The sequence below is a fragment of the Scardinius erythrophthalmus genome (assembly GCF_964197995.2).
Source record: "Scardinius erythrophthalmus genome assembly, chromosome: 12".
NCBI classification, from domain to species: Eukaryota; Metazoa; Chordata; class Actinopteri; order Cypriniformes; family Leuciscidae; genus Scardinius; species Scardinius erythrophthalmus.
The window spans coordinates 6,362,307-6,386,182 of NC_138232.1; the positions used below are offsets into that span (position 1 = coordinate 6,362,307).

The window sequence follows — 23,876 nt, forward strand, 5'->3', positions numbered from 1 at the left end:
AGCTAGAACTATTAAATATTGTTTCCGGGAATTTATATAAAACTAAAATAAAATATAATATAAATATTAGGTGAAAAACTTAAACTTAAAAAAACTTAAACAAAATTGAACTAAAATAATTACTAAAATTAATACTAAAACTATATAGGATTTTTCTTTAAAAAAACCAAACAAAGACTAATACAAATGGCAAAAGTACATAATATTACTAAATGATTATTTCAGTTTAGTAGAATAAAGTAAACATGTATTAAATGTGCCAAAGTCATATTCTGTTTTATGTATGCAAGATTGTTCAAATCTAATAAATGCATTATCAAGTTGGATTTGGACAGCCTGATTTATTGAAACTGCTTATTGCATTTATAATAAAAATAAAAAAAATACACAAATTAAGGATGGATCAAATGAAAATAAAAATTAGATTGCGCACATCAGAATAAAACTATAGCTGTCAGAAGTTGGCTGTAATCATATTACTGACATATACTTTTTTGTCATTCATTAACTAAATTTACTATCTCATTAACTGTTTTTTATCTTGAATAATTTAAATTTGGTTTTATTAGAAAATAAATTAAACCATGAACAACACTTTACAAAACATATTTATTCAATATATTTAATCTTATCTTTATAGTGTAAAACTTCTGCATATGCCCGCATACACATTTACAACATATTTAAAATATATACATGCTTAGTGAGTATAGTTTACAAATAAATTGAGGTATAATATACAATTACATTTATGCATTTATATTTATGCATTTTGGCAGACGCTTCTAGCGACTTACATTGAATTTCAAGGTACACATTCACATTATTATCAGTTCTTGCTTTCCCTGGGAATCGAACCCATGACCTTGGCGTTGCAAGCGCCAAGTTTAGCATGTTCATGTGAGTGAACTGCTCATCTCAAAGGCTGGTGATTTTGGTTTCTTTAGAAATATTCACATAGTATCTCCTCCTAAATTTCACATTCATTTAATAATGTGGTGTAAACAAACCAGTTATTTCTGGTGTGTTAGCACACTATTTGGGTTATTGTGCAAAAAAACAAAATGCCTATTTTAAAATCCTTCATCCTTTTTTGTGTTGCTACAGTTCAAAGGTGTATCCAGTAAAACTCTGACAACTAGGCCCTGTTTACACCAGGTATTGAGATGCATTTTGGTCGATTGGATCTCAAGTAGACGATGGAGACACATTCCCGTTTAGACCTGGTGTTTAAATTCATCTCTTTTGTCCACTTTCAACCATTTCTGTCCTGATTTCTTAAAGGGGAGGGTCTATGGGCGGGTAAAATGTATGGGCTTTTTCAGATCTTTTGATCTAATGGATGAAATAAGCTCATGCAATTTATATATGAATGCGCCTGGAGACAAACTTCAGTTTCTGCCAGACAATGCCAAACGCGGTGAGTGTTAGAAATCAGGAATGGTGAGAGAGCATTGTGTTTGGTACGTTTTTCTTTTACGTTTACGTCTTCAAACCAAATTTGTGTCTGAACCAAAATCCCGCCTGGCTAGTGCGTTTACCATAATGGCGGTCTTTTGTAGCTTTTCTTTTTTTATAGTCTACAGTCCGAATGAAAGCAATCTGGTTGAATGGACGAAAGTGGACAAGCTCAAAGCGTTTTAGACCCAGTTTACACCTGTAGCGTCGTCCACTTGTGATCCGATCGACCAAATCGCATCTTAATACCATAAGCTTCTACAAGCTTATGAATTCTGGCTCAGAGTTCTGCGTGTTCCGATCCTCTGCTTTAATGTCAGGGAGATGCGGATGGCTCTCGCTCATGTGAGTGAAGCGATCTTGGAGATACTGGTTCCCAAAGCCCATGATGTGGCCTGTGGCCTGGCGATGTAGATTAGCAACTTGGGCTGTGAAGTCCAGAGTGAAGGCGAACTTCACCAGCTCTGGTGCCGCGACGGACGGGCAGGTTTTCTTATTTGGAACTTCTGACTGAACATATTGATCAGCCATTTGCTGGAAGGATCTATAGGTGATCCCGTCCAGATAAGTGCTCACGGTGACGTTCTCTTTCAGCTGGAGGGACAGGAGATGAGAAAACGTTAGTGGGAAAAAGGAAATGGGTGAACCACCTTTAAATACCACATTACATGGAACAGGTTAACATTTGATATATGTTTGAAACTGAAATAAACATCTGCAAAACTAAAACAAAATGTCTCAGTAATGTTTAGTGATTTCAGAAGGAATGCGATACACTTACCCTGTTATCTATTATGTCTCCTTGATGTTTTATCAGTTCTGTGATTCTCCTGACAACCTCTTCTTGTGAGACTATAGTTGCAGAAATATGGTAGAAAATGTAAGACATTTTATAAAAGATACTGTGCACTTTGAACATCAAGAAAAAACAACAACCTGTGACTAATGCCTATTCACTCATTATTCACTCTTCATGTGTCTTTCAAAACCTGTATACTGGGTTTCTTTTTCGCTGAACACAAAAGATGATTTTTAAAAACAATTTTCACCCAACTTTTCCATACATTAACGGTGGCGACATCTGTCAAAGTCCAAAGGACAAAAACACCATAGAAGTAGTTAAAAGACTTCCGGAGCCTTTGTGTGAGAATTTGCAGAATGGAGAATAAGATTTGATAATGCAGAGCTCTTAAGTTCTTAATTAAATTATCATTAGTATTACTTCATAAGTCATGGACTCCTTTTATGGCACTTTATAGAGTTTTTGTCCTTCATAGTCACTATGAATTGTTGAAAATGTAAAATTCTTTTAACATTCCACTAAAAAAATAACAGCACATGATTTTGGAACAACACAAGAATAAGCAAATAATTCTTTAAATGATTAATGAAACACTTTCAAATTGCTTAAGTGATAACTTGCCATTTTTAGCCACAAATTTAAATTCTGTTCAATTCAGTTGTCCAAACCTGTATGATTTTCTTACTTTGGTGGAACGCAAAATAACCATTTTGAGGAATGTTGGTAACCAAATAGTGTTACAATGGAGACATTTCTCAAAATATCTTCATTTGTGTTCCACAAAAGAGAGAAAGTGTTTTGAAACAACATGATGGTGAACTATCCGTTCAATCTCATCCTTCTTCAGTTGTCTTGAGTAATTGGGAAACTGTGACACAACCAGCTGAAACCTATAATGGTTTGTGGTGTCCTTTCTACCTAATATTTAACCCATCTCATTTGCATCATTCAAATAGAGTCTATTATAATAACACTCACCCTTTACACCACTCTGGTCTGTTGGCTGAAAAGTGGCATTGTCATCAGCTGGATTGTCTTTCACTTCATGCACAATTTTCTCCAGTTCTTCTGACATTTTCTCATAGTACGAGGTAGTGGGTTCCACCATCTTAACAGCTGTGAAAAAAAAACGTATTTAGAATTTTCTTCCCATATATATATGTAAACTTCAAACTAATGCAAAGAACATACATAATACAGCTGAACATACATTGAGAAAATCTGAGATACATACATTTTGCAGTGGACATATCTCCACTTCGCCTCCATTTTGACGATCTCCTGTGAAACGGTTTCTTTTTCAAAGATTTCGAGCGCCGCAGGTTGATGTCACCATTTGATTTGCCATCAGCTAAAGGCAAACAAAACATTTGTGGTGTTGAGGGTTGGGAAATTGGGAGCTGTTCTTCAGTTCTCTGATGATCTTGTTCCTTTTCAACGTTTCCTTTGGAAAACCAGCTCAAGAAAGTCTTCCATACAGTGGGTTTCTTTGTCTTCTTGCCTTCTTTGTCCTTCCTTTCCACTGTGGAAGACTTTGGCGTCTTTGAATGAATTTCTCCAACAGTAACTGTGCTTGTTTGGGGGGGAGCATCATTGCTTTGCCCTCCTTCTTCCTTGCCCTTATCCAAATTTTTAAACCACTTCTTGGGTTTGCCATTGGACTTCTGAGACCCATTAGATCCATCGTTGCGACGCAGACTGCCTTTAACTTTCCACTTTTTGGATTTCTTCTCATAAGACATCTCCTTTTTGTCCAGTTGTGGTTCAAGGACAGACTCATATCTAATGTTCTCATCTGAGATGGAGGCTTGTGAAGTCAAGTTAAGAGATGTATGTTTGTAATCTCTTGTCTTCTTCTCTGTGATGGCGACCCATTTGCGTGCTCTGTCCTCCTGTCTCGGAGTACACTGAGATCCATCGTTAAGGCTGAGACTTCGCTTAACATACACCTCTAGCAACCGTTTCTTATCCTTTTCTCCAACTGACAGCAGCTGAGGGGTGTGATGGGAATCAGCTGAAATGGATGCCATGCTGTCATACTGTAAAAAACAAGAATGCAAATTAACATTTATTTTTTATTAAATATTTAATCAAAATTAACAAAAAGAAAATAACTTAAAACATAAAAAGTGCATTATACAGTGACAAGTTAATCATCCAATACTAATAATTGGCCAAATATCGTCCGATTAATCGCTGCATATTATGCTATAGGCCTAACAACACCTCAGTCACATTCACTTTTTTTTTTTTATCCCCTTTCAGCGTTCCTCAGATCTCGGAATTGCAGCTTGCAATTGTAAGGGTTTACATGATTTTCTCAACATACGGATGAGTAAATGAATACAAAATGTACATTTTTGAGTGAACTGCCCGTTTAAGAACTGTCGCTATTAAAAATAGGCTACGTTTAAATAGCGTAACGGCACGCGTATATTCAGCTACCAACAAAAACACAATAAATTACGATATTACCATGCGAACATTACTGGCATAACGTTACATTGAAATGTTCGAATAAACCATTTATTATTTGACTTACAATTTCTCACACTCTATGATGTTCGTCCTATCTCCTGTGGCGAGACAGACTGTTTGTGTCTTCTTTAAGATACCTTCGACATCTAGGCAACGTTCAAAGACGCCCTTTTTTTTTTTTTAAAGATCCACCAATCAGCAGGCGCTTCTACGGGGTGACATCACTCAGGTAGGCTAGCACGTCATGTGATGTTTACAGTTTCGACGGCGCAGTCTATTTTTTTTAACACGACGCACATCAGGGAAATGCCACCAGATTTTTTTTAAATGAAACCTAATCTATAGTGGATTTGAAGAGGATAGTTGTGCAATAATAGCGAATAAACAACTAGGCTATTCATTTCCCCTCAAATTTGCCTTACATGGATTTACGCCTACAAAAAAAGATTGCATCATTCTGTAGTCAGTAGGCCATTTACTGTAAGTTTTGTTAGATGGCATGTAGCCTAGCTAAACTGTTTATGAGGTAAATAAATTCCTGAATCATAGCCTAGTATGTAGAGTCGCTTCGGATAAAAGTGTCTGCTAAATGATTTAATGTAAGTGTAAATATAGAAACCTAAGATAAGACATGGAAAATCTGACTCTGGCGCATGATAAAAATGAAACCAAGAAATTACAAGTGGGTATGAGAAAATTCAGGAGTTGCAATATAAAGAATTTTTTTCAGGGAATCTCATTTATGATTTTATGAAAAGTAATACATATCAAATAATGCACTTATGTTACCAGACAAAAATTTAAAGTTAAGAGTCATCCATTAGCTATGGAGATTAAAACAAGATATATATTCACCAGAAACAATTTGGTCTTCACTTGGAAAAGACTTTGCTAATTTGACCATTCATTTGACTGAACTTAATACATTATGTCACATGTTGTTGCATAAAAATGAAAGAGAGGGAAAATTCAGTCAAACCAGTTTGTCTTCTGCTTGTTTACAGGTTTCTTTTCGCCAAAAAAGGACATAAGATCTTTTTCATACTTTCACAATTTATCCTTAAAACAGATGTAGTAATAGAACTACATTTAGGCTATATAGTCAGGTACTAATTGTTCATATTGTATTCATAGCAGTTTACTGAATTGGAAAATACATAGATAATTGCATATTACATTTATGTCCTTACTTTCAAAACATATGTCTATATTGAGTTAGTGATGATAACAAGAATATAAGTGTTCCCAGGTGATTTCTTTTACTTTGTATACAGTACCAATATTGTAGGTGTACATTACAGTGACAGATGCACTTCACATTATATACACTACTTCCTGTATGGCTTACATATGCCATATCCTGTAAAGATACAGTTCCATTCTGTCTTGATTTATATAATTCTGCATATCACATACATCTATTTCCTATGTGTAAGATGAATTAACTGAAGGCATCTCTTGTGTATTTTCTTTGTGGTCGACTTCTACTGAACAGTTCAATACGATGGCCACTAGAGGTCGTCTTGAAGGATGCGTGGGCAGACCGTGGCTGATTTACTGAAATCATGACAGTTTCCTGGAAGGCATTTGACTTGCCACCTTGTTTTCACTCAATACCTTTTGCATTATTGCACGCACATGCAAAGCCTATCAGTCTGGGAAATGACGCTTACTCATACACATAATTCAGTTTTATTAGAGTAATTTGCGAGCGACACAGTAATCAGCAAGCCATACCTGTCTGTCAAATGATGTGGTTTGTGGGAAATGCAGCATGCAGACAACTTTAAGGAAGTATGTGTTCATATGATTTTGACGCCATGGGCTGAACATGACCTTTGTTGTCAATTTGGCATTCAAGTGAGTGTGACTGCAAACGGAGACACACATCTATTCTCATTATTTTAAACTGAGTAAATGTATGATTTGGAGGTTCCAGTGTCCAGGCAAGGACTTGTAGGGACATGCAAAAGAAAAAGTATTCCCTTCTTTTTTAACAATGCATAGCTGGCAGCAGTGCACTGTGCAAACACACATATGTTCTCAGACAGAAGATTAATGTTTGCTGCATAATATGGCTTCTAAAAATACATATGCTTTCTAATGTTTTTCAGTATTTATTTAGGCTTGGTTATTATAACTAAAGTGCCACTGAATGAAGTGAATCTGTTTCTTTGATACGCCTTAAAGGGATAGTTCACTTTAAAATGAAAATTCTGTCATCCTTTACTCACCCTCAAGTTGTTTCAAACCTGTATGGATTTCTTTCTTCTGCTGAACACAAAGGAAGATATTTTGAAGAATGTCAGTAACCAAACAGTTAACTCGAACCATTGACTTCCATAGTATTTTTTTTTTTCCTACTATGGAAGTCAATGGTTCCAGTTAACTGTTTGGTTACTGACATTCTTCAAAATATCTTCCTTTGTGTTCAGCAGAAGAAAGAAATTCATACAGGTTTGAAACAACTTGAGGGTGAGTAAAGGATGACAGAATTTTCATTTTAAAAGTGAATTATCCCTTTAATGATGCAAACATTACAAATCACTGTATTCAACATATTTGTTGGCGGTCTTTGCGTATGTGGGTAGCTTGCAAATTATGTGGGTAATTGTTATGAATGTATAAGGGAAAATGTATTTTAGATGTTGTGACTGATTCCCATTTCTTTTATGTAGTTTAACTACCCATGAGTCATAATATATTAAAAAAATATATTTATTTTACTCTGAACTTTACTCCAGTTATTAGACCATCATGTGACTATTTTGAATTATTGAGTGAGACCAAAACATCACGTAAATAATGAATGAACTGGGTGTAACAAAGCTGGGTAATTGAGTCAGAGCAACAGACGTGAAGCAACAGGGGAAATCCCTCATGGGATGAGTAACATTCATTAGTTGATTTTACAGCTCAATTGAGATGAGAGGGAGGGAGAATCAGCACGTTCAGCATGTGAACAGATATTCATGGTAGTAATGCTAATTGTTTTTTACAACATTACAGATCATAACTGCTTGATACCCGTATTGTCTGAGAAAATTAACTTCTTTCTTATTACACTGTAACACATGACAAACATGAAATGTTAATACAATTTTTTATTAAAATGAGTGTATGTATGTGTGTAAATAAAATAATATGTTTTTAATAATGTCTAAGTTAATGCTTGCTCAAAACAATCTCTTTAGCAAAGTTTGTACTATTTTCGGTTCATTTTGATAAATAAAACAATACATTTTTGTTATTTTGTCATTAAAATATGTTCATTTTAAAAATAAAGAAATACAATTATTTTTAAAAAGTAAAGATTCTGAAAGCATTGAGCGTGATCCCATTATAATTTAATAATGATTTACAGTTGTATCAAATAAATAGCCTATATTTTATTAGGATTAATATTATATTTTTTAATATGATGGTTTCATTATAAATATGGTGATTATCTCTAAGGTCGACACCCAGTTTGATATATGATATTTCCCATCTGAATCTCATGTCAACAAAAGGAAAAGTCAGCCAGCTGTTTATTATCATGTTAATTTTTGTGCCTTTCACCCCAAATACTACCAGACTTTTACATACTCTTCCGTTATTGAATTAAACTGTCGCTTTAATTACCTTGAACAAAACTGTAAAATATTAACAATACCCTTGTCTCAAAATATAAATAATAATTTGATCGATTCTCATTTGCTTCATAAATCTACAACATTCAAAAAAAAAACTAAAAACAAACAAAAAAAATATTACATTTCAGATCAAATTAGCGCAGAATCAAGGAGAAGCCATCCAAATTTCCACGTGCTTCATGAAAAGCGGTTGTTAAAGTCGCCATGAAATCAAATTTTACAATTCGTATTATTGCATTCAATATCGGTTCATGGCGACTTTAAAAAAAGTGCTGAGATGATTTTTGTGCCATCTAGTGGTTTAAAGCCTTGTGAAATGTAGCCTAATAATTATTTTTACAATGTTTTTTTTTATTATTCATTATATTTTTGATAATTGTCAGTGTGTATGAGTTATTGTAAATGTATCATTTTGGAGGCTAATAAAAGTAGAATGGGTGTGGCTCAACTTTATTTAGGCTACTTTGCGGTAGTTCTCAAGTAGGCAAGTGTGTAAGCGTTGCGCATGAGCACATGATGTAGCCTATAGCCTACGCGAGCAAGACTTTTACACTCAATGGTGCAAGAGGTAAGTTAGTTTTTGCAGAATTTGTTCTGATAGTCACGCATTTAAGAGACATTTTATACTCTGTTGGACATCACATTTCATCAAGTAGGCCTACACTAAACATTCTATCCCACCTGAGTTTTTGACTGAACAAATAAACAGTGTTGATGATGTAAACTGTATGTCATTATGTCAGAAAATACGTATTGAGTGTTTTAAAAAATGATTTTACGAAACTTTGTACATAAAACTCACTAATTTTAAGACTGTCATCACTGTAAATAATGATGAATAATGATGAATCAAATGTTGATTCAGTAACCACTCTTAACTGACTCAGTGAGTTCATTCAGTGAAGGATTTACCAGACTGATTCAAACAGAGTAGGCTCTACAACGGAGTAGGGGAGAGCGGGGCACAAAGTAACGCTTTTTGACTTTCTCAGTTTGTGTAAATCTACTTATGATTCAGAGTATTTTCCCCACATTAATTTCCCACATGTCTAGTACAATTATGTGTTTTTGTTTTATTAATACAGTATATACTGTTTTCTTGATATACCTCGAAAGAATGGAAGTGAAATGTGACAACATGCCCCATAGGTGGGGTACATTGTAACATAACATATGACAGCTTAAAATGTTATCTGATCTAATAAAAAAACAAAAAAAAAACTAAAATATTTTCTAAATAAAATACAATTAAAAACCTTTTTCATATAAAATAATGCCAATTTTTAATAATTAAATATAAACTCATTTTTGAGTTTTGACTACGAACACATGAAAACACAGCTATACAACATAGTTCAAAACAAATAAACAATTAGTAATTCTTTATTCACCTTTTTCTCACGTTTTCTCAATAAATTAATAAAAGTATAGAATATAATAGCATATTTCTAATAGGGGCACATTGTAACGCAGTGTTACAACATGCCCCCGCCTGCACAACTGGGATTTAAACCCTGCTAGTGTCTTCTGCTAGTTAGCGAAGCATTAAATAACAATCTCAACTGTTAAATAACATATTGGAGATTATGGAGATCAGATTTGTCTTATTTTAAATGAACACAAAAAATAGAGATGAAAAATTATTTTAAATAAGAAATTTACTTTTGCTATGGTTTAATAAATGTCAATGGATATCTTCCAAAAAAAAAAATTTTTTGGCAGAATTTTTTTTCCTATATAGTGTTGATATGGCAACTAGTAAATACACAAAGTTTCGTCATCCAAGCATGTGCGGAAGTATTTAAAACAAGCGTGTTACAACTAGCCCCGCGTTAGGTTGTGCCCCGCGCTCCCCTACATGGGTGAATCCAAAATAGCATACTTCCCTGTAGGCTAGGGAAAAAACAGTATGTGATAAGAAGTATGTCCGAATTCACTGTACTCCGAAAAGTAGGCAAAAATTACCCAGAGATTCTGGGCCTGCAAATACCCAAACTTGCGGTCTATTCGCTTGACTTGACTTATACATGATGTGGTATTTCCTGTATTTGGCCCAAGTGTTCAAGTGGGCATGAAGGCTGTAATTGTGTGTAGAACATTTGATTATAGTGTTGCAAAAAGTGCAAGTGTTTACAGAACTTTATTTTGATTTTCAATACTTTGCACTTTAAAATAAACTTCTAAATGTCTGTTCAGTAGTCCCTAACAATAGACACTATTAAAAAATTGATGAATACAAAAGAGCAATAAAGATGTGATAAAGTGATCTTGAGTGATAAAGAGCAATTGCAAATGTTGTACAAAATATATAGCCTACTCATCTTTGCATCATTAACATGTGCAACACTTTATGTTTTACTACCACATTATATGTAATATCTATATAATTTAACTTGCAGTGGAATGTTTTCCTCGACATCTTGCGATTTGGAAGCACATGAGTTCCCGAATATAATGCATGATGGGATACGCTTAGTGTGGGATTAGTGTGCGTCAGGGTACAGCTCTTTGGCATTTTTAAGACACGGGACAGTCTTGTGCATTTACTTCCTGTTGCGTGCAGTGCACACGCTCTCAAGTGGCCAAGATCGCAAGTGTGAGTATTTGGACAGGCCTTCTGAAGTGTGCATAATGGAAGGACACTTTACTATCCCATGAGGCCACAGGAGAGAATTTGTGAATTGCAGTAAAGCAATGCAACTAACGCCGGTAGGTCACATGACAATGATAACATAGCGAATGTTGTATGTCCAGAATGATTACATACTACGCACATTCATACTATATATAGAACATACGTTTTTAGCGGTTGTTAAGTAATTACTTTTTCAAAATTAGTACCTACTCAAGAGAGTATGCGATTCCGGACACGGCCCATGGCTCTTTTTGATCAATTCTTTCATGGCCTCTACAATTTTAGATCATGATGCTTTTGAAAAACACAGCCCTGGTTCATCATTTGTTCATGAATTGGACACACTCTGAACACATACTGCTGTTGTGTTTTTGTGTGCAGTCTGAAAGGATAGCTCAATAAGACTTTTAATTTATTTCCCTCACTAAGAACTGATATTAGTGTTTCTTTTCTTTTCTTTTCTTTTCTTTTCTTTTCTTTTCTTTTCTTTTCTTTTCTTTTCTTTTCTTTTCTTTTCTAATATAATATAATATAATATAATATAATATAATATAATATAATATAATATAATAAAGTAACAATAATATCAAACGTTTTGTGTAACCTTTTTTAGTTTATATACTATAGGCTATCATGATCTTCTGTAAACGTATGGTTTCATGATGATTCTTTTTGTAGAGTAATTTGGATTATGAGCTTGATTATGAATCAGAAGTGAAAGTATTGATATCTGAGTGAGTGAGTTGTTTACTGTGGTTACTCATTGAACATGAAAGGCTGGCATTATGCAAATGACTGGGTGATCACTGATCAGACGATAGTAATGTGGAGGCAATGCCTCCTCTCATCCAAATTAGTCGTTTTGCATGTATATTACCATTGAGCTGAAACTGTTGTCCCCCTTAGTCATTGTTGGATAGTGTTACTTTAGAAGAATTAGTGGTTTACACCCTGTACACAATCCATTCCTGAAGGACGAGATCAAGTCCTACCCTACATTTTCTCATTCAAAAAGCCATTTCACTCAGATATACTTCACAATAGGGAAGAAAAGACAATCACAGCTTCCGTTTCATGCACTCTTGCAGTTCAAACAATGAAGCATGATGCTTGCAATGCCAAGCTTGTGGGTTGATTTTCAGGAAATGCATTATTAAAATGTATTCCTTTAGAGGAATTTAAGTTGGCATTTGGATAGAAATGCCAAATTCATGATTCAGATTAAGTTAATGTTACTGCAGACTTTTATATTTTAGGCACTTGCAATGCAGTTTTATAAAGTGCGTTCAAAATAGACATATTATCCTTATCCCTGGGAATTAAACCCATGACTTTTGGCATTGCAGGGCACAACCACAAATATCGTCTGGTCTGCATACTAAAGTTACCGCAGTAATCAGGACTGTGTGAAACTACAAATTGAACCATGCTCAGGTTATAGGGGTCAGTTTCTTTCACTTTCTGCCTGTTGTAGATGTAATCAGTCTTACCCAGCCTTAATTTGCTATAGTAACTTGTTCCAGCCACAGAGCTAGAGAGACCTGAACGGTCTTAACCGTGCAAGACTAGAACAAAATGGCCGGCCATTAATTGTTTATAACCACATCTCTTTCAATACACTGCTTGACCTTACCTTGCACCTGACCAGTTAAGTATATATGAGACTGAGGGTATCTCCAGGGTATTAAGGCGATTGCAGCCTTTGTGTGATTTTTCTTTCCTCAATCTCCTAATTGGTCCTATCAGGGGTTATCAGTCTAGTGTCGGGTTTTAGAGATAAAAGCAGATAAAATTAAGGACACATCGTTTAATGCACCTAGTCTGGCCTGTGGTGTGACCGGTGTGACTGCTGAGGAGATTTTCATATATCTTAAGTGTTGTTATTGATTATTTAATTATATAAATGGCAATGCATATCATTCCAAAGAAGAAAAAAACAAAAACGTACAACCCTGAGCAAGCCAAGGAGTATGCATGTCTTTAGTATTTCATTTTGTTTTTGTATTTTGACAATTTGCATAAACTGTTTGCTGAAATTAAAGGGATAGTTCACTCAAAAATGAAAATTCTGTCATCATTTACTCACCTTCATGTTGTTTCGAACCTGTATGTTAAACACAAAAGAAGATAGTTTAATGAATGTTGGTAGCCAGACAGTTGACGGTAGCCACTGACTTCCATAGTATTATTTTCCTATTATGGAAGTCAATGGCTACCGTCAACTGTCTGTTAGTGGTTAAAATACTCTTCAAAATATCTTATTTTGTGGTCAACAGAATAAACAAACTCATACAGGTTCAGAACAACACGAGTGTGAATAAATAATGACAGTATTTTGATTTGTGGGTGAACTTTAACAAGTATTAAACGATACTTACAAACGTTTTAATTGCTTTGTTTGGGGACTATCTGTTTGCTCATCTCTAAAAACACAGGGGGAACAAAATTTTTATGACAAACAAATATTGCGATATCATACTTCAGAAATGACACTGCTCAGATGACGGTTATATAATACCTAGGATTCGTCTTACATAACCACAAAACATTACCAGCATTCTCTTACATACTATATACATAGTTTGGTATTTGGTTACTTTGCTGTCTCACTGCTCAATATTTTAGTGTCTCAACTGGACTCTTACCTCCAGACAAGAGTGCTTCTTATGACTCCCTGTCAAATTACTGAAATCAATCATGTCTTGAAATAACCACTATGAAGCAAACAGAAAAAATAAAGCTGATTCAATAATTAAAACAGTGAATATATACTCATTTAGAGGTTGCTTTGAAATATTTTAAGATATAACATTTTTTTTGCAATAAATGTGTCAATATTTTGACCTGTGTTTTGATTCACAGCTCAACTGAATAAATGGATAAATATAAGGCATTTACATGCAAAGCAAAATTGGGATCAGGTAAAAAATCTAGGGGTGTCGTTTGGGTTTTGCTTAAATTATGACTTTTCTGCAATAAGATAATGCCATTTAGGGTGTTTACATGGCAATAATCATGTAAGATCATGCATGCAAAAATGCTTTGTATTCTTTCAACTTTGTTTTCTTATAAAACAAGAAAATACTTTGTCCATATACGCAAGAGAAATCATAAGAAAAAAATACCTGTTAGGGGAAATACTGTAGCTTGATGGGCAACTATGGGTCTAGTGAACATTAAACTAAATCAAAATTTGAAGTTGGTAATTTAGAGCAGCCAAAATAAATGAAAATACCCCTTACGTATACATAGACGGTGAGCTTTGAAACATTAATGGGTGCACACATACACAAACTAAATGCCCTTAAAGATTAATGTGCTCTTATTGTGGGATCTTGCACTGTTTGGTCGCCGTTCCCGAAAAACTCCACAGGTCATGCCAACAAATCATGGTCACTCTGTCTGAGTGAACTGGATGACATTTTTTACCTCTCCAATACTGTATAAAAACCTTATGAACTCTCAAATGCTTGGAGTTGATCTTGTGGTCTATGAATAATACTTCAAAAACACAGATAAGATTTTTTTTTTTTTTTATGTTCTTTAAAAGTGAAAAAAAAAGAGCTATGATGAATAAAAAACGGGAGAATGTTGTCAGCTTTTTATAAGAAACTTTATTCAGTGTGCCGGCGGTAATACAGATTTTATTAATAATTTTTGTTTTACTTAAGTGGTGTATGTATGTGTAGATGAGGGCACCGATTTTTCACTCTTTAATGTTACTTTTTGTTTAGTTTTGTGTGATAAACATATTTGATTTTGTGTTGGGGCGACACATAATCATAGAATGAGAATCACACAATGAGTCCTTGTTAAATCACACAAAGATGGAGCCATTAAATTTAATATATATTTAATAAAAGGCACTCAGAATATCATGAATAAAATATAGTGCTTAAACAATCAAAATATATCATACAGCCATAGCATACATTCACGAGATGCTAAATGCCATAATCACATAACACTGGCATTATCACCTTAGTCAGTGGGAATATTGTATAAAATCAAAATAGAACTCTCAGGAATTATTGAACAATGACTTTCAATATTGCTATTAATATTTTGCCATAATATGACATAAAATGCATGCCTATGGGAATATACTTACGATTTTTCCATTGACACAATGGAGGGTTGATTTAAATGTCATATTTCTACCTCTAGTCAAAGTATGATAATTTTATCAAATTCATAGATCTCAGTGTTTCCATGCATCTTTTACAATCTACAACAGCATAATAAAAAGCATTTCAAGTTCTATATTGCAATTATACGTTAAGTGTCTCAAAAATGCAATGTTAACTGCTGGCATAAGTTTAATTTTCAAGCTTCCCTGAAAAGTGCTGTATTGCTTTGCTTTAGTCAGTGCTGAAATGCTACAATCAAAATATGCTTTGGAAACAAATATTTGTCCTCTCTATTATTTTCAACTTTTCTTTTTACAAAAACATGCAAATGTGCAATATGTTTTATGTGAATAAAGCAGGAAATATTCTCTCTCCTGCAATAAAGAAACTTCAAGTTATGGAGCACAGATTTCTATGGGCATAGTTTAATCACTAAAAAAATTAAAACTGTTGTCGTGATGAGCGTAACAGATCTTATTCTTACTCCAAAGACAGAAATTGTACTCTTATGAAAGACAATAATATCTCATAAGTGAAAATCTATTGCAATCATGGGTAAAGACAGACATATGCTTATCTGCATGATTGCATGACAAAAACTTTGTGTAAGTGTTTTCACATAGCTATGAATGTTACTAATATGCTTGTAAAATAATGATTCTTCATGTTCTGTTCATTAGATAAACCTGTTACGTTGTGTAAGTCCTGGTGTTGCAAACATTTACAAGTAAGTCTTTAGGCTGGATGATATATTCACGGCAATCTTTTCCATCTTTCAATAGTGGCTGATCGTTCATTGGTTTTGTTTCACTATACAGTACATGCAGTGTGCGATCATGCTCTCTGCCTTAATGGCTTGTCAAGTCAGCTTAAATTAGTGTGATGCATGGAAATCCATTCTTAAATAACACTTGTTGTCTTCATCATCAGAGCCAACCTATTAAAGCTTCTTTTATTGTTTTGAGTGGCTAACCCAACCCATATTAATTCATGCTTAAATTCTTGTGCGTTTTTCAGCCATACATATCGATGTGCATAACAAGTAAGGCTGATAGTAGGCTAATGAAGCCTTTAGTTAAAGAAATAAGTGCTGTTTATCCTACTGGCTATCATCACTGTTGTCATATACATTCGGTCAAACAGGGGACAAGATATGTGAAATTGTCTGAAATTACCAAGCAAAGGTGTGTACAAAAACTTTAAGCCAGCATAGAAAGAATTAAAAAAAAACATCTCACCCTAAAGATAGAGTTCTAGTGTCTCGTTCCATGTGTATGCTGACAAAAATAGAAACACCAGAGGAAATGTGGGACGAGCAGCAAGCAGATGCTGCCACAGTACGGTGGGTCATCCAAATATAACATACTTGCATGCGTAAGATACTTTATTTAAATTTAAAACAGGCCTGATTATGTTTGACAACTACCAGGGCTGTTAGAGGAGACATTTGGTGACATTGAAAGATGGATAACAGTTTGGCATACGCTTTTCTCTCACAAGCAGCAGGGACAAAAGGTGATGTCAGTGCAAAACTCCAAAGGAACGACAACATCAGCAAAAGGTGGTGCTGGGTGGATGCTCAGAGTGCAGATTCATGATTCCTCGGCTTTAATTTGAGGGACTCGGCAACACAGGCACTTAATCGCGATTAATTAAATGCTTGTTTTGACCCCAGTCAAATGCAGCCGTTTGCCTCGCAAATGATGACGAGTACTTTTTTGTCTTCTGTGATTCATGTTCCTTTTCCAGTTCAGTGCATTTCAGTTTTTATTACTGTAAAGCCTTAAAGGGATGTTCCTTACAATATTTTTTGCTTCCTTTTTGTAGATAGTGCTTCTGAGGTTTTATAGTCATCCAGCTGTGTTTTAGCAGCCTTTGGCTAAAACAGCATCGAGTTCTCCCATTGAAACAGCACATTCTGCAAAGGTACTGTTGGTATATGCATAGCATTAGGTATATATGTAGAGCTTATCTTAAATAAACAGTTGTCTAACCATAAAACGGAGAGTTTCTAAGTGCATTGTTGTACAGTCATTTTTGCTAGTCATGTGAAATATACCAATCCTTATGGAATGCCATTTTTTCCCGTCTGCCAATTCCCATTGCTCTTGTCCAGCGAGTAATTGCTTTCATACTTCTCCTCAGCGCTGGTTTTCTGATTTGCAGCAGCCTCAGCAGCAGCGTCAATCACGATTTTGTCCGCCTGCTCCGTTCCACGATGGTAGAAGTAGTTGAAGTTGGAGACAATGACGGGAACGGGAAGTGCAATGGTCAGCACACCAGCAATGGCACAGAGGATCCCAACCATCTTCCCCCCCAGTGTGATAGGGCACATGTCACCGTAGCCGACCGTCGTCATGGTGACTACAGCCCACCAGAATCCTTCCGGGATGCTCACAAACTGAGTATCAGGTTCGTCAACCTCAGCAAAGTAAATGGCACTAGAGAAGAGGATGACGCCAATGAAGAGGAAGAAAATAAGCAAGCCCAGCTCCCTCAAGCTGGCCTTTAGGGTTTGGCCTAGAATCTGCAGGCCCTTGGAATGGCGGGACAGCTTGAAGATCCTGAAGACGCGCACTAATCGGATGACACGTAGTGTGGCCAGAGACATGTTCTGGCCGGCTGTAGATTCTTCTTCATCATGGGTGGCCATCAGTTCTGTTATGACGGTAATGAAGTAGGGCAAAATGGACACAATGTCAATGAAGTTCATGATATTACTGAAAAATTCCCTTTTGCTGGGGCACACCACAAAACGTACTCCAAGCTCAAAACAGAACCAAACGATACAGATGCTCTCCACCACAAAGAAGGGATCAGTAAAGACAGAGGCCATGGCCCTAGGATGAGGAGTAGGGGACAGGAGTGTGCCGTTGGCGTCACGGGTTAAGTTGACGAACGCAGGTATAAATTCACGTTCATCACGGAATTCCGGGAGCGTCTCCAGGCAGAAGATACAAATAGATATAGTGATGACAAAAACAGACACTAAGGCTACTGACCTGGCAGCGCTGGAGCTCTCTGGGTACTCAAAGAGCAGCCAAAACTGACGGTGAATCTCACTGGTTGGGAGTTGAGGCTCGGGGTCTTTGATGAAACCTTCATCTTCCCTGAACTGTTCCATGACCTCATGCCCCAGTCGATAGAACACTATCTCATCCGCAAACACATCCAATGGCACGTTCGCTGGCCTCCGAATCTTACCTCCGGACTGATAGAAATACAAGATTCCATCGAAGCTGGGGCGGTTGCGATCAAAGAAGTATTCGTTCTTCATGGGGTCAAAGTAGTCAATCCTTCTTAAGGGGTCTCCCAACAAGGTATCTGGGAACTGATTCAAAGTTTTAAGTGTTGTCTCGTACATCATCCCTGAGACGTTGATAACAACTTTTTGTTCGCCCTCTTCGAGTTTCTCCTTTTCTGTAAAATAGTCCTCGCAACAATCCTTGGCTACTTTTCCTAAGAGAGCCTCGTTGGGACTGCCCTCGCTGCTCATTAGAACCTTCCAGTTGGAAATCAGACTGTTGCAGCTTGAAGTTCCTTTCTTGCTGAGTGTTGGTGGAGAGGCTAGAGAGCGCCTTGGACGTCTTCCTCTCAGAGGTGAGTGTGTGGGTGAATTTATGCCACAGGTCCCCTGGTTTGGTTCTGGGACATCCGAGGTGGGTGAGGTCGGATATCCTGAGTCGCTTGGGTCTCCCAGGTTGATTCCGATGTCGTCCAGGTTCTCAAAGTTGACCAGAGGAACCTCCATGGCCTCCCTCCCCTCCCTGGGGCTGAACTCAGGGTCCTAACCCAGGATGAGATGACAGACAAGCAGCCAAAAGCACAGGCCAGCCAGCCCACTGTGCACCTCAAAGTGCGAAGAGATCAGGGAAGATTCAAGCTGATTCTGCAGTAGAGAGCCGAATCCCAAGATACTGTCATCTGATCTGCAGATAAAGACAAAGGGAACAAATCAGTTGTGTTATTGCAAGGAAGGTAAGGTTGCACCTTAGTCAGGCAAAGAAAAAAAAAGCAATCTGAAGTAATATAAACTACAACAAAACAATGAAAAAGAAACAAATAGAGATTTTAGTTTTTCGCACCATTATTTTAAGCAAAGTATAAAATCTTAGCTAACGTGATTTACACAACTGCAGTCCATTCAAAATGAAGCATGCACATTATAGGTTAAAGGATTAATTCTCAAAAATTAAGATTTTTAAGATTAATAATTTTTTCACCATCTTGTTAAGTCAAAATCTTTAAATGAAAAAAAAAAAAAGTTAAAGCACATGTCATGATTTTATTGACTTAATTGAACAACTATTGTGATACTTTTATGGCACTTTTGAAGTTATACTAGTGTGGTACTATATCATTAGGGTGAGAAAATGCTGATAGAATTTTCATTTTTGGATGAATTAATCCTGTAAAGATATACAATACCAGATAACATTTCAGTCTCTCCCTGAAAACTCCTTGAATGTGCCTAAACAAACATAAATAATGCATCCAAACTGTCCATATTTGTGTGCTTTAGAGCTGAGAACTGCACTTTTTCGTAATTTCTCCCTTATGGCCTCCTGTGGCAACACACACACAGACACTTTAATTCACATCTTCTGTATAGTACAGGCATTTAAAACAGCAGTAGACCTGTAGTTACACTGCTGTGTTGCATATGGAATTATTAAAGCTCAACAAAAATAACCTTTGTCAGATTTAGAAATTGTAAGCAGAAACAAATCTGTGGTTACAAACATCACATATCCTTACATCTGAGAGATTTCTGGCCCTCCATTGACAGTCCACACAACTACCACTTATTGATCAGCGAACATAAACAGAAGCTCAGTCATACTTGCTTGACGCGTGAGAACAAACCTCATTGGTTCTTGCTGAAGCTCAATCATGCTGCGTAACACGAGAACAAACCTCATTGGTTCTTGCTGAAGCTCAATCATGCTGCGTAACACGAGAACAAACCTCATTGGTTCTTGCTGAAGCTCAATCATGCTGCGTAACACGAGAACAAACCTCATTGGTTCTTAAGCTCAAACGTGCTGCGTAACACGAGAATTAACCTCATTAGTTCTTGCTGAAGCTCTATCGTGCTGCGTAACACGAGAATGAACCTCACTGGTTCTCGCACGTCAAGCGAACATACTTGAGCTTCCGTTAACAACTGATGTGTGAGTTAATAAATGTTTATGTGAATAAAAGCCTAAATCTGTTCATCATATAAAGTGATCGAGTCTCTTCAGAAAAATTGGACTAAACCGCACAATTCATATGGATTAGATTTACGATCTCTTAATGAACTTTTTTAAGCGTCACAGAGATCACAAGATCAAGCGTCACAAGATCATTGAAACACATCGGAAGGAGTTAATATTCAAAATCTTACAAAAATCTCAAAAGCTTACAATAACATAAGTCAATATTAGGCTGTTGTCATGTTTTCACTTTAGAATACCGATCCAAATAAATGATGCATTATTCATGTTAATTATGAACCTGTATATAGTAGTTCACTGGGAGGTATGAAAAAAATAGTAGTTACTGATTAGCTAATAGTGAACTCAAATAGTGATTCAACTGAGTGCTATAAGTTACTAATTTGTTAATCAGAGTTTCTTGATAGTTAATAGTAGTTACTAGAATGTTAATAGTGCGTTACTCATTTGTTCCTGTGTATTTATTCATTAATGAAGGAACAGTTTTCTAAAGTGTTACCAAAATATGTTCATTTGTGTTTTGAAGATGAATGAAAGTATTACAGGTTTGGAACAACATGAGGGTGAGTAAATGATGACAGAATTTTCAGTTTTGGGTGAACAAGCCCTTTAATGTTTCATGTTTAATATAAATATTCATGTTAGTGTTTTTGATAGCTGCTGTGCCATCAGTTACCAAAAACGGCCAAAATAGCTACACTGTAAAAAGTGAACAGTTGGATCAACTTAAAAAAATTAAAACAAAAAAAATTGGTAACACCTACAGAAATTAAGTTTTCTCAACTTAAATTATCACGTTTTATCGTGAAAATGTGATAATTTAAGTTGAGAAAACTTAATTTCTTTAGGTGTTACCAATTGAAGTAATTTTTTTAAGTTGATCCAACTGTTCACTTTTTACAGTGTAATTAGGTGCATCTGGGCAAAAAATGGGTGCTTTTTGGAGTTGTTAACTTGTTTATAATTAACGTGTTATATTTGAATTTATGTTCACTTACTGTGTTTAAGTTTTTATTCATACCAATTAAGTACAACACCAAGAGTGATCTTCTATGCACCAGTGCCCTACATTATAATTAGTTTAAGGAGCCTAATTATTATTGTTGTTAATGTACACTCTGATAAGTGTGTTGAAATAATTTTCTGTGGTAATCGACAGCATTTTTATTTAGTTTAATACAGAACATTCCATTAATATACATGTTCAACATTCCAAATCTGACTAAAGCTTCTTTTGGATTCCAGTGCTCTTCCTCTCAGGGTCTGCCACCTGCCAGGGTCAAAGGTTGCAGGTCAAGGGTCTAGTTCAGGCCTCTTATCTACAGCGTTCTATTTTCCAGAGAGTTTAATAGAGACAGGTAACCATAACCTGAACAGAGGATTTAAACAGCTACCCCTAGTACCACTTGACACCATAGAACCCACAGCCGCCAAAGAGAAAAGCTTCTGGCTCCATGACAGCTTGTGTGGCTACACTGGAAGGTAACGCACACCTCTCACCTTCGCTCCGCATTATATTCCATTGACCCTATTAGTATACAGCAGGGCCTATCTTTTCCATTGTCAGAGGAGTATTGTTGGATGGGTGGGTTACTTGGGCATTCTGTTTCATGTGGCCACATTTTTTTAGAGCATTGGCAAGATGCTTCTAGTTTATATAGGAACTGTAGTGCTGGTGTTTAGTTTTGCAGGAAAAGTTTCAAACGGTGCCCAAGGATGAATAACGACATCACACTGCTTAAATTGTTATAGTTATATTCTCAGCTATAGTGGACAAATATCTATACAGTATCTGTATCTACCTTAAAGGGATAGTTCATCCAAAAATGATTTACTCATTCTCATTTTTTCCCCAAACCTTTATGCATTTCATCCTTATGCAGAACACAAAGGAAGATTTTTTGTCTATACAATGAAAGTCATTGGGGTTCAATATTGTTTACATACAATCCCAACATTTTTCTAAATATATTCGGTAACACTTTACAATAAGGTTCATTAGTTAACATTAGTTAATGTATTAACTAACATGAACTAACAATGAGCAATACATTTGTTACAGTATTAATCTTTTGTTACAGTATTAATCTTTGTTGTAAGTTAATAAAAATACAGCTGTTCATTGTTTGTTCATGTTAATTCACAGTGCGTTAACTAATGTTACAAATACAAATACATCCTTTTATTTTAATAATGTATTACTAAATGTTGAAATTAATATTAACTAAGATTAATAAATGCTGAAGAAGTATTGTTCATGCTTAGTTCATGTTAACTAATGTAGTTAACTAATGTTAACTTACGAACCTTATTGTAAAGTGTTACCATATATTCTTTTGTGTTCCATAGAAGAAATAAAAAAGAGTTTGGACCAACTTGATGGTGATTAAATGATCATAGAATTTCTATTTTTAAACTATCACTTTACACACATTCTATTCTAGACACTTTGCTTTTTGCTCATTTGGCATCTTAAATGTTTTCTACTGTTATTTTCTTAGGATTCTTCTCAGACAGATTTATGTTACACAATCGTAATATTTTGCGCTGTCACTGTTAACCATATCCCATGCACTCTGCACCTTTTGTTTATTTATTATTTATTGTACTACTTTATATTTATTTATTTCCTACATTATTCAACTGTAACTGCAATGATCTTGTGAAAGGAAACTAATCTCATTATACCTGTTCAATGGCTAAAAGGAATTCAGTGAGACTTGACTGATATATATATATATATATATATATATATATATATATATACACACACACACAAATATATATATATATATATATATCAGTCAAGTCTATATATATATATGTATATAGACACACACACACACACACACACACACACACACACACACACACACACACACACACACACACACACACACACACACACACACACACACACACACACACACACACACACACACACACTCTATGATATCAGCACAACTGCAGGGTTTACAGTTCTTTTTAGAGATTCACATATATAACGGTACAGTTGTGTAACGAGAGCAGGTTGGACAAAGGTTACAACTGACAGAAGCTTCCGTCCTTATCCTGCAGTGCCTAGTCTGGGGAAAATGCTGAAGATGTGAAAATGCATCACGGACAGAGATGACATCTATATCCTTCAACTGTGCATGTGTGTGTGTGCTCGTGTGTGTCTAGAAGATTGATCACCAACGTGTGGGAAAGTTTCCCCGCATGCATCACAGGTACAAACCCATTGTTTTGTTCTAAACACCCCTGGGGCTGGTCACTACCATGTGCATGTGTACAGGCACATTATACAAGTATTGTACTGTATGTGCTAGATTTTATACATAATTCTGTGAAAATACGGCGTCATATATCTGAATCATCACAAATCAGTCTCCTGGCTCGAGTCACAGAAATATAATTTGACAATATGCTATAGCTGTCTTAGTTCTCAAGTCGGACAGATATTCCCTGATTTGTAGCTGCACACAAGCTCTAACATACATTTTCAACTTAAAAGGATAG

General features: G+C 35.6%; 2 protein-coding genes across 2 annotated transcripts; both read right to left on the reverse strand.

Annotated features, from left to right (window-relative positions):
* Positions 1 to 1,247: 1,247 nt before the first annotated feature.
* Positions 1,248 to 4,893, reverse strand: LOC308699547 (uncharacterized protein). The gene is made up of 5 exons (XM_081380415.1): positions 4,803 to 4,893; positions 3,495 to 4,299; positions 3,239 to 3,376; positions 2,240 to 2,310; positions 1,248 to 2,052 (listed from the first exon to the last, which is right to left on the reverse strand). The coding sequence occupies exons 2-5, from the start codon at positions 4,288 to 4,290 to the stop codon at positions 1,717 to 1,719; spliced, it is 1,341 nt and encodes a 446-aa protein (XP_081236541.1). The 5' UTR covers positions 4,291 to 4,299; positions 4,803 to 4,893; the 3' UTR covers positions 1,248 to 1,716.
* A 12,310-nt stretch (positions 4,894 to 17,203) lies between these two features.
* Positions 17,204 to 18,889, reverse strand: LOC308699166 (potassium voltage-gated channel subfamily A member 10; the record flags this gene model as incomplete). The annotated part of the gene is made up of 1 exon (XM_081379776.1): positions 17,204 to 18,889. The coding sequence occupies one exon, from the start codon at positions 18,887 to 18,889 to the stop codon at positions 17,204 to 17,206; it is 1,686 nt and encodes a 561-aa protein (XP_081235902.1).
* Between the last annotated feature and the right edge of the window lie 4,987 nt (positions 18,890 to 23,876).

Bases quoted from the DNA above. Each gene is read 5' to 3' on its own strand.
- LOC308699547 (XM_081380415.1), bottom strand. From the start codon at position 4,290: ATGGCATCCATTTCAGCTGATTCCCATCACACCCCTCAGCTGCTGTCA. The intron at 3,377-3,494 runs GTATGTATCTCA...TTTTTTTCACAG, and splicing joins AGATATGTCCACTGCAAAAT to CTGTTAAGATGGTGGAACCC. The intron at 2,311-3,238 runs GTGAGTGTTATT...CTGCAACTATAG, and splicing joins AGACCAGAGTGGTGTAAAGG to TCTCACAAGAAGAGGTTGTC.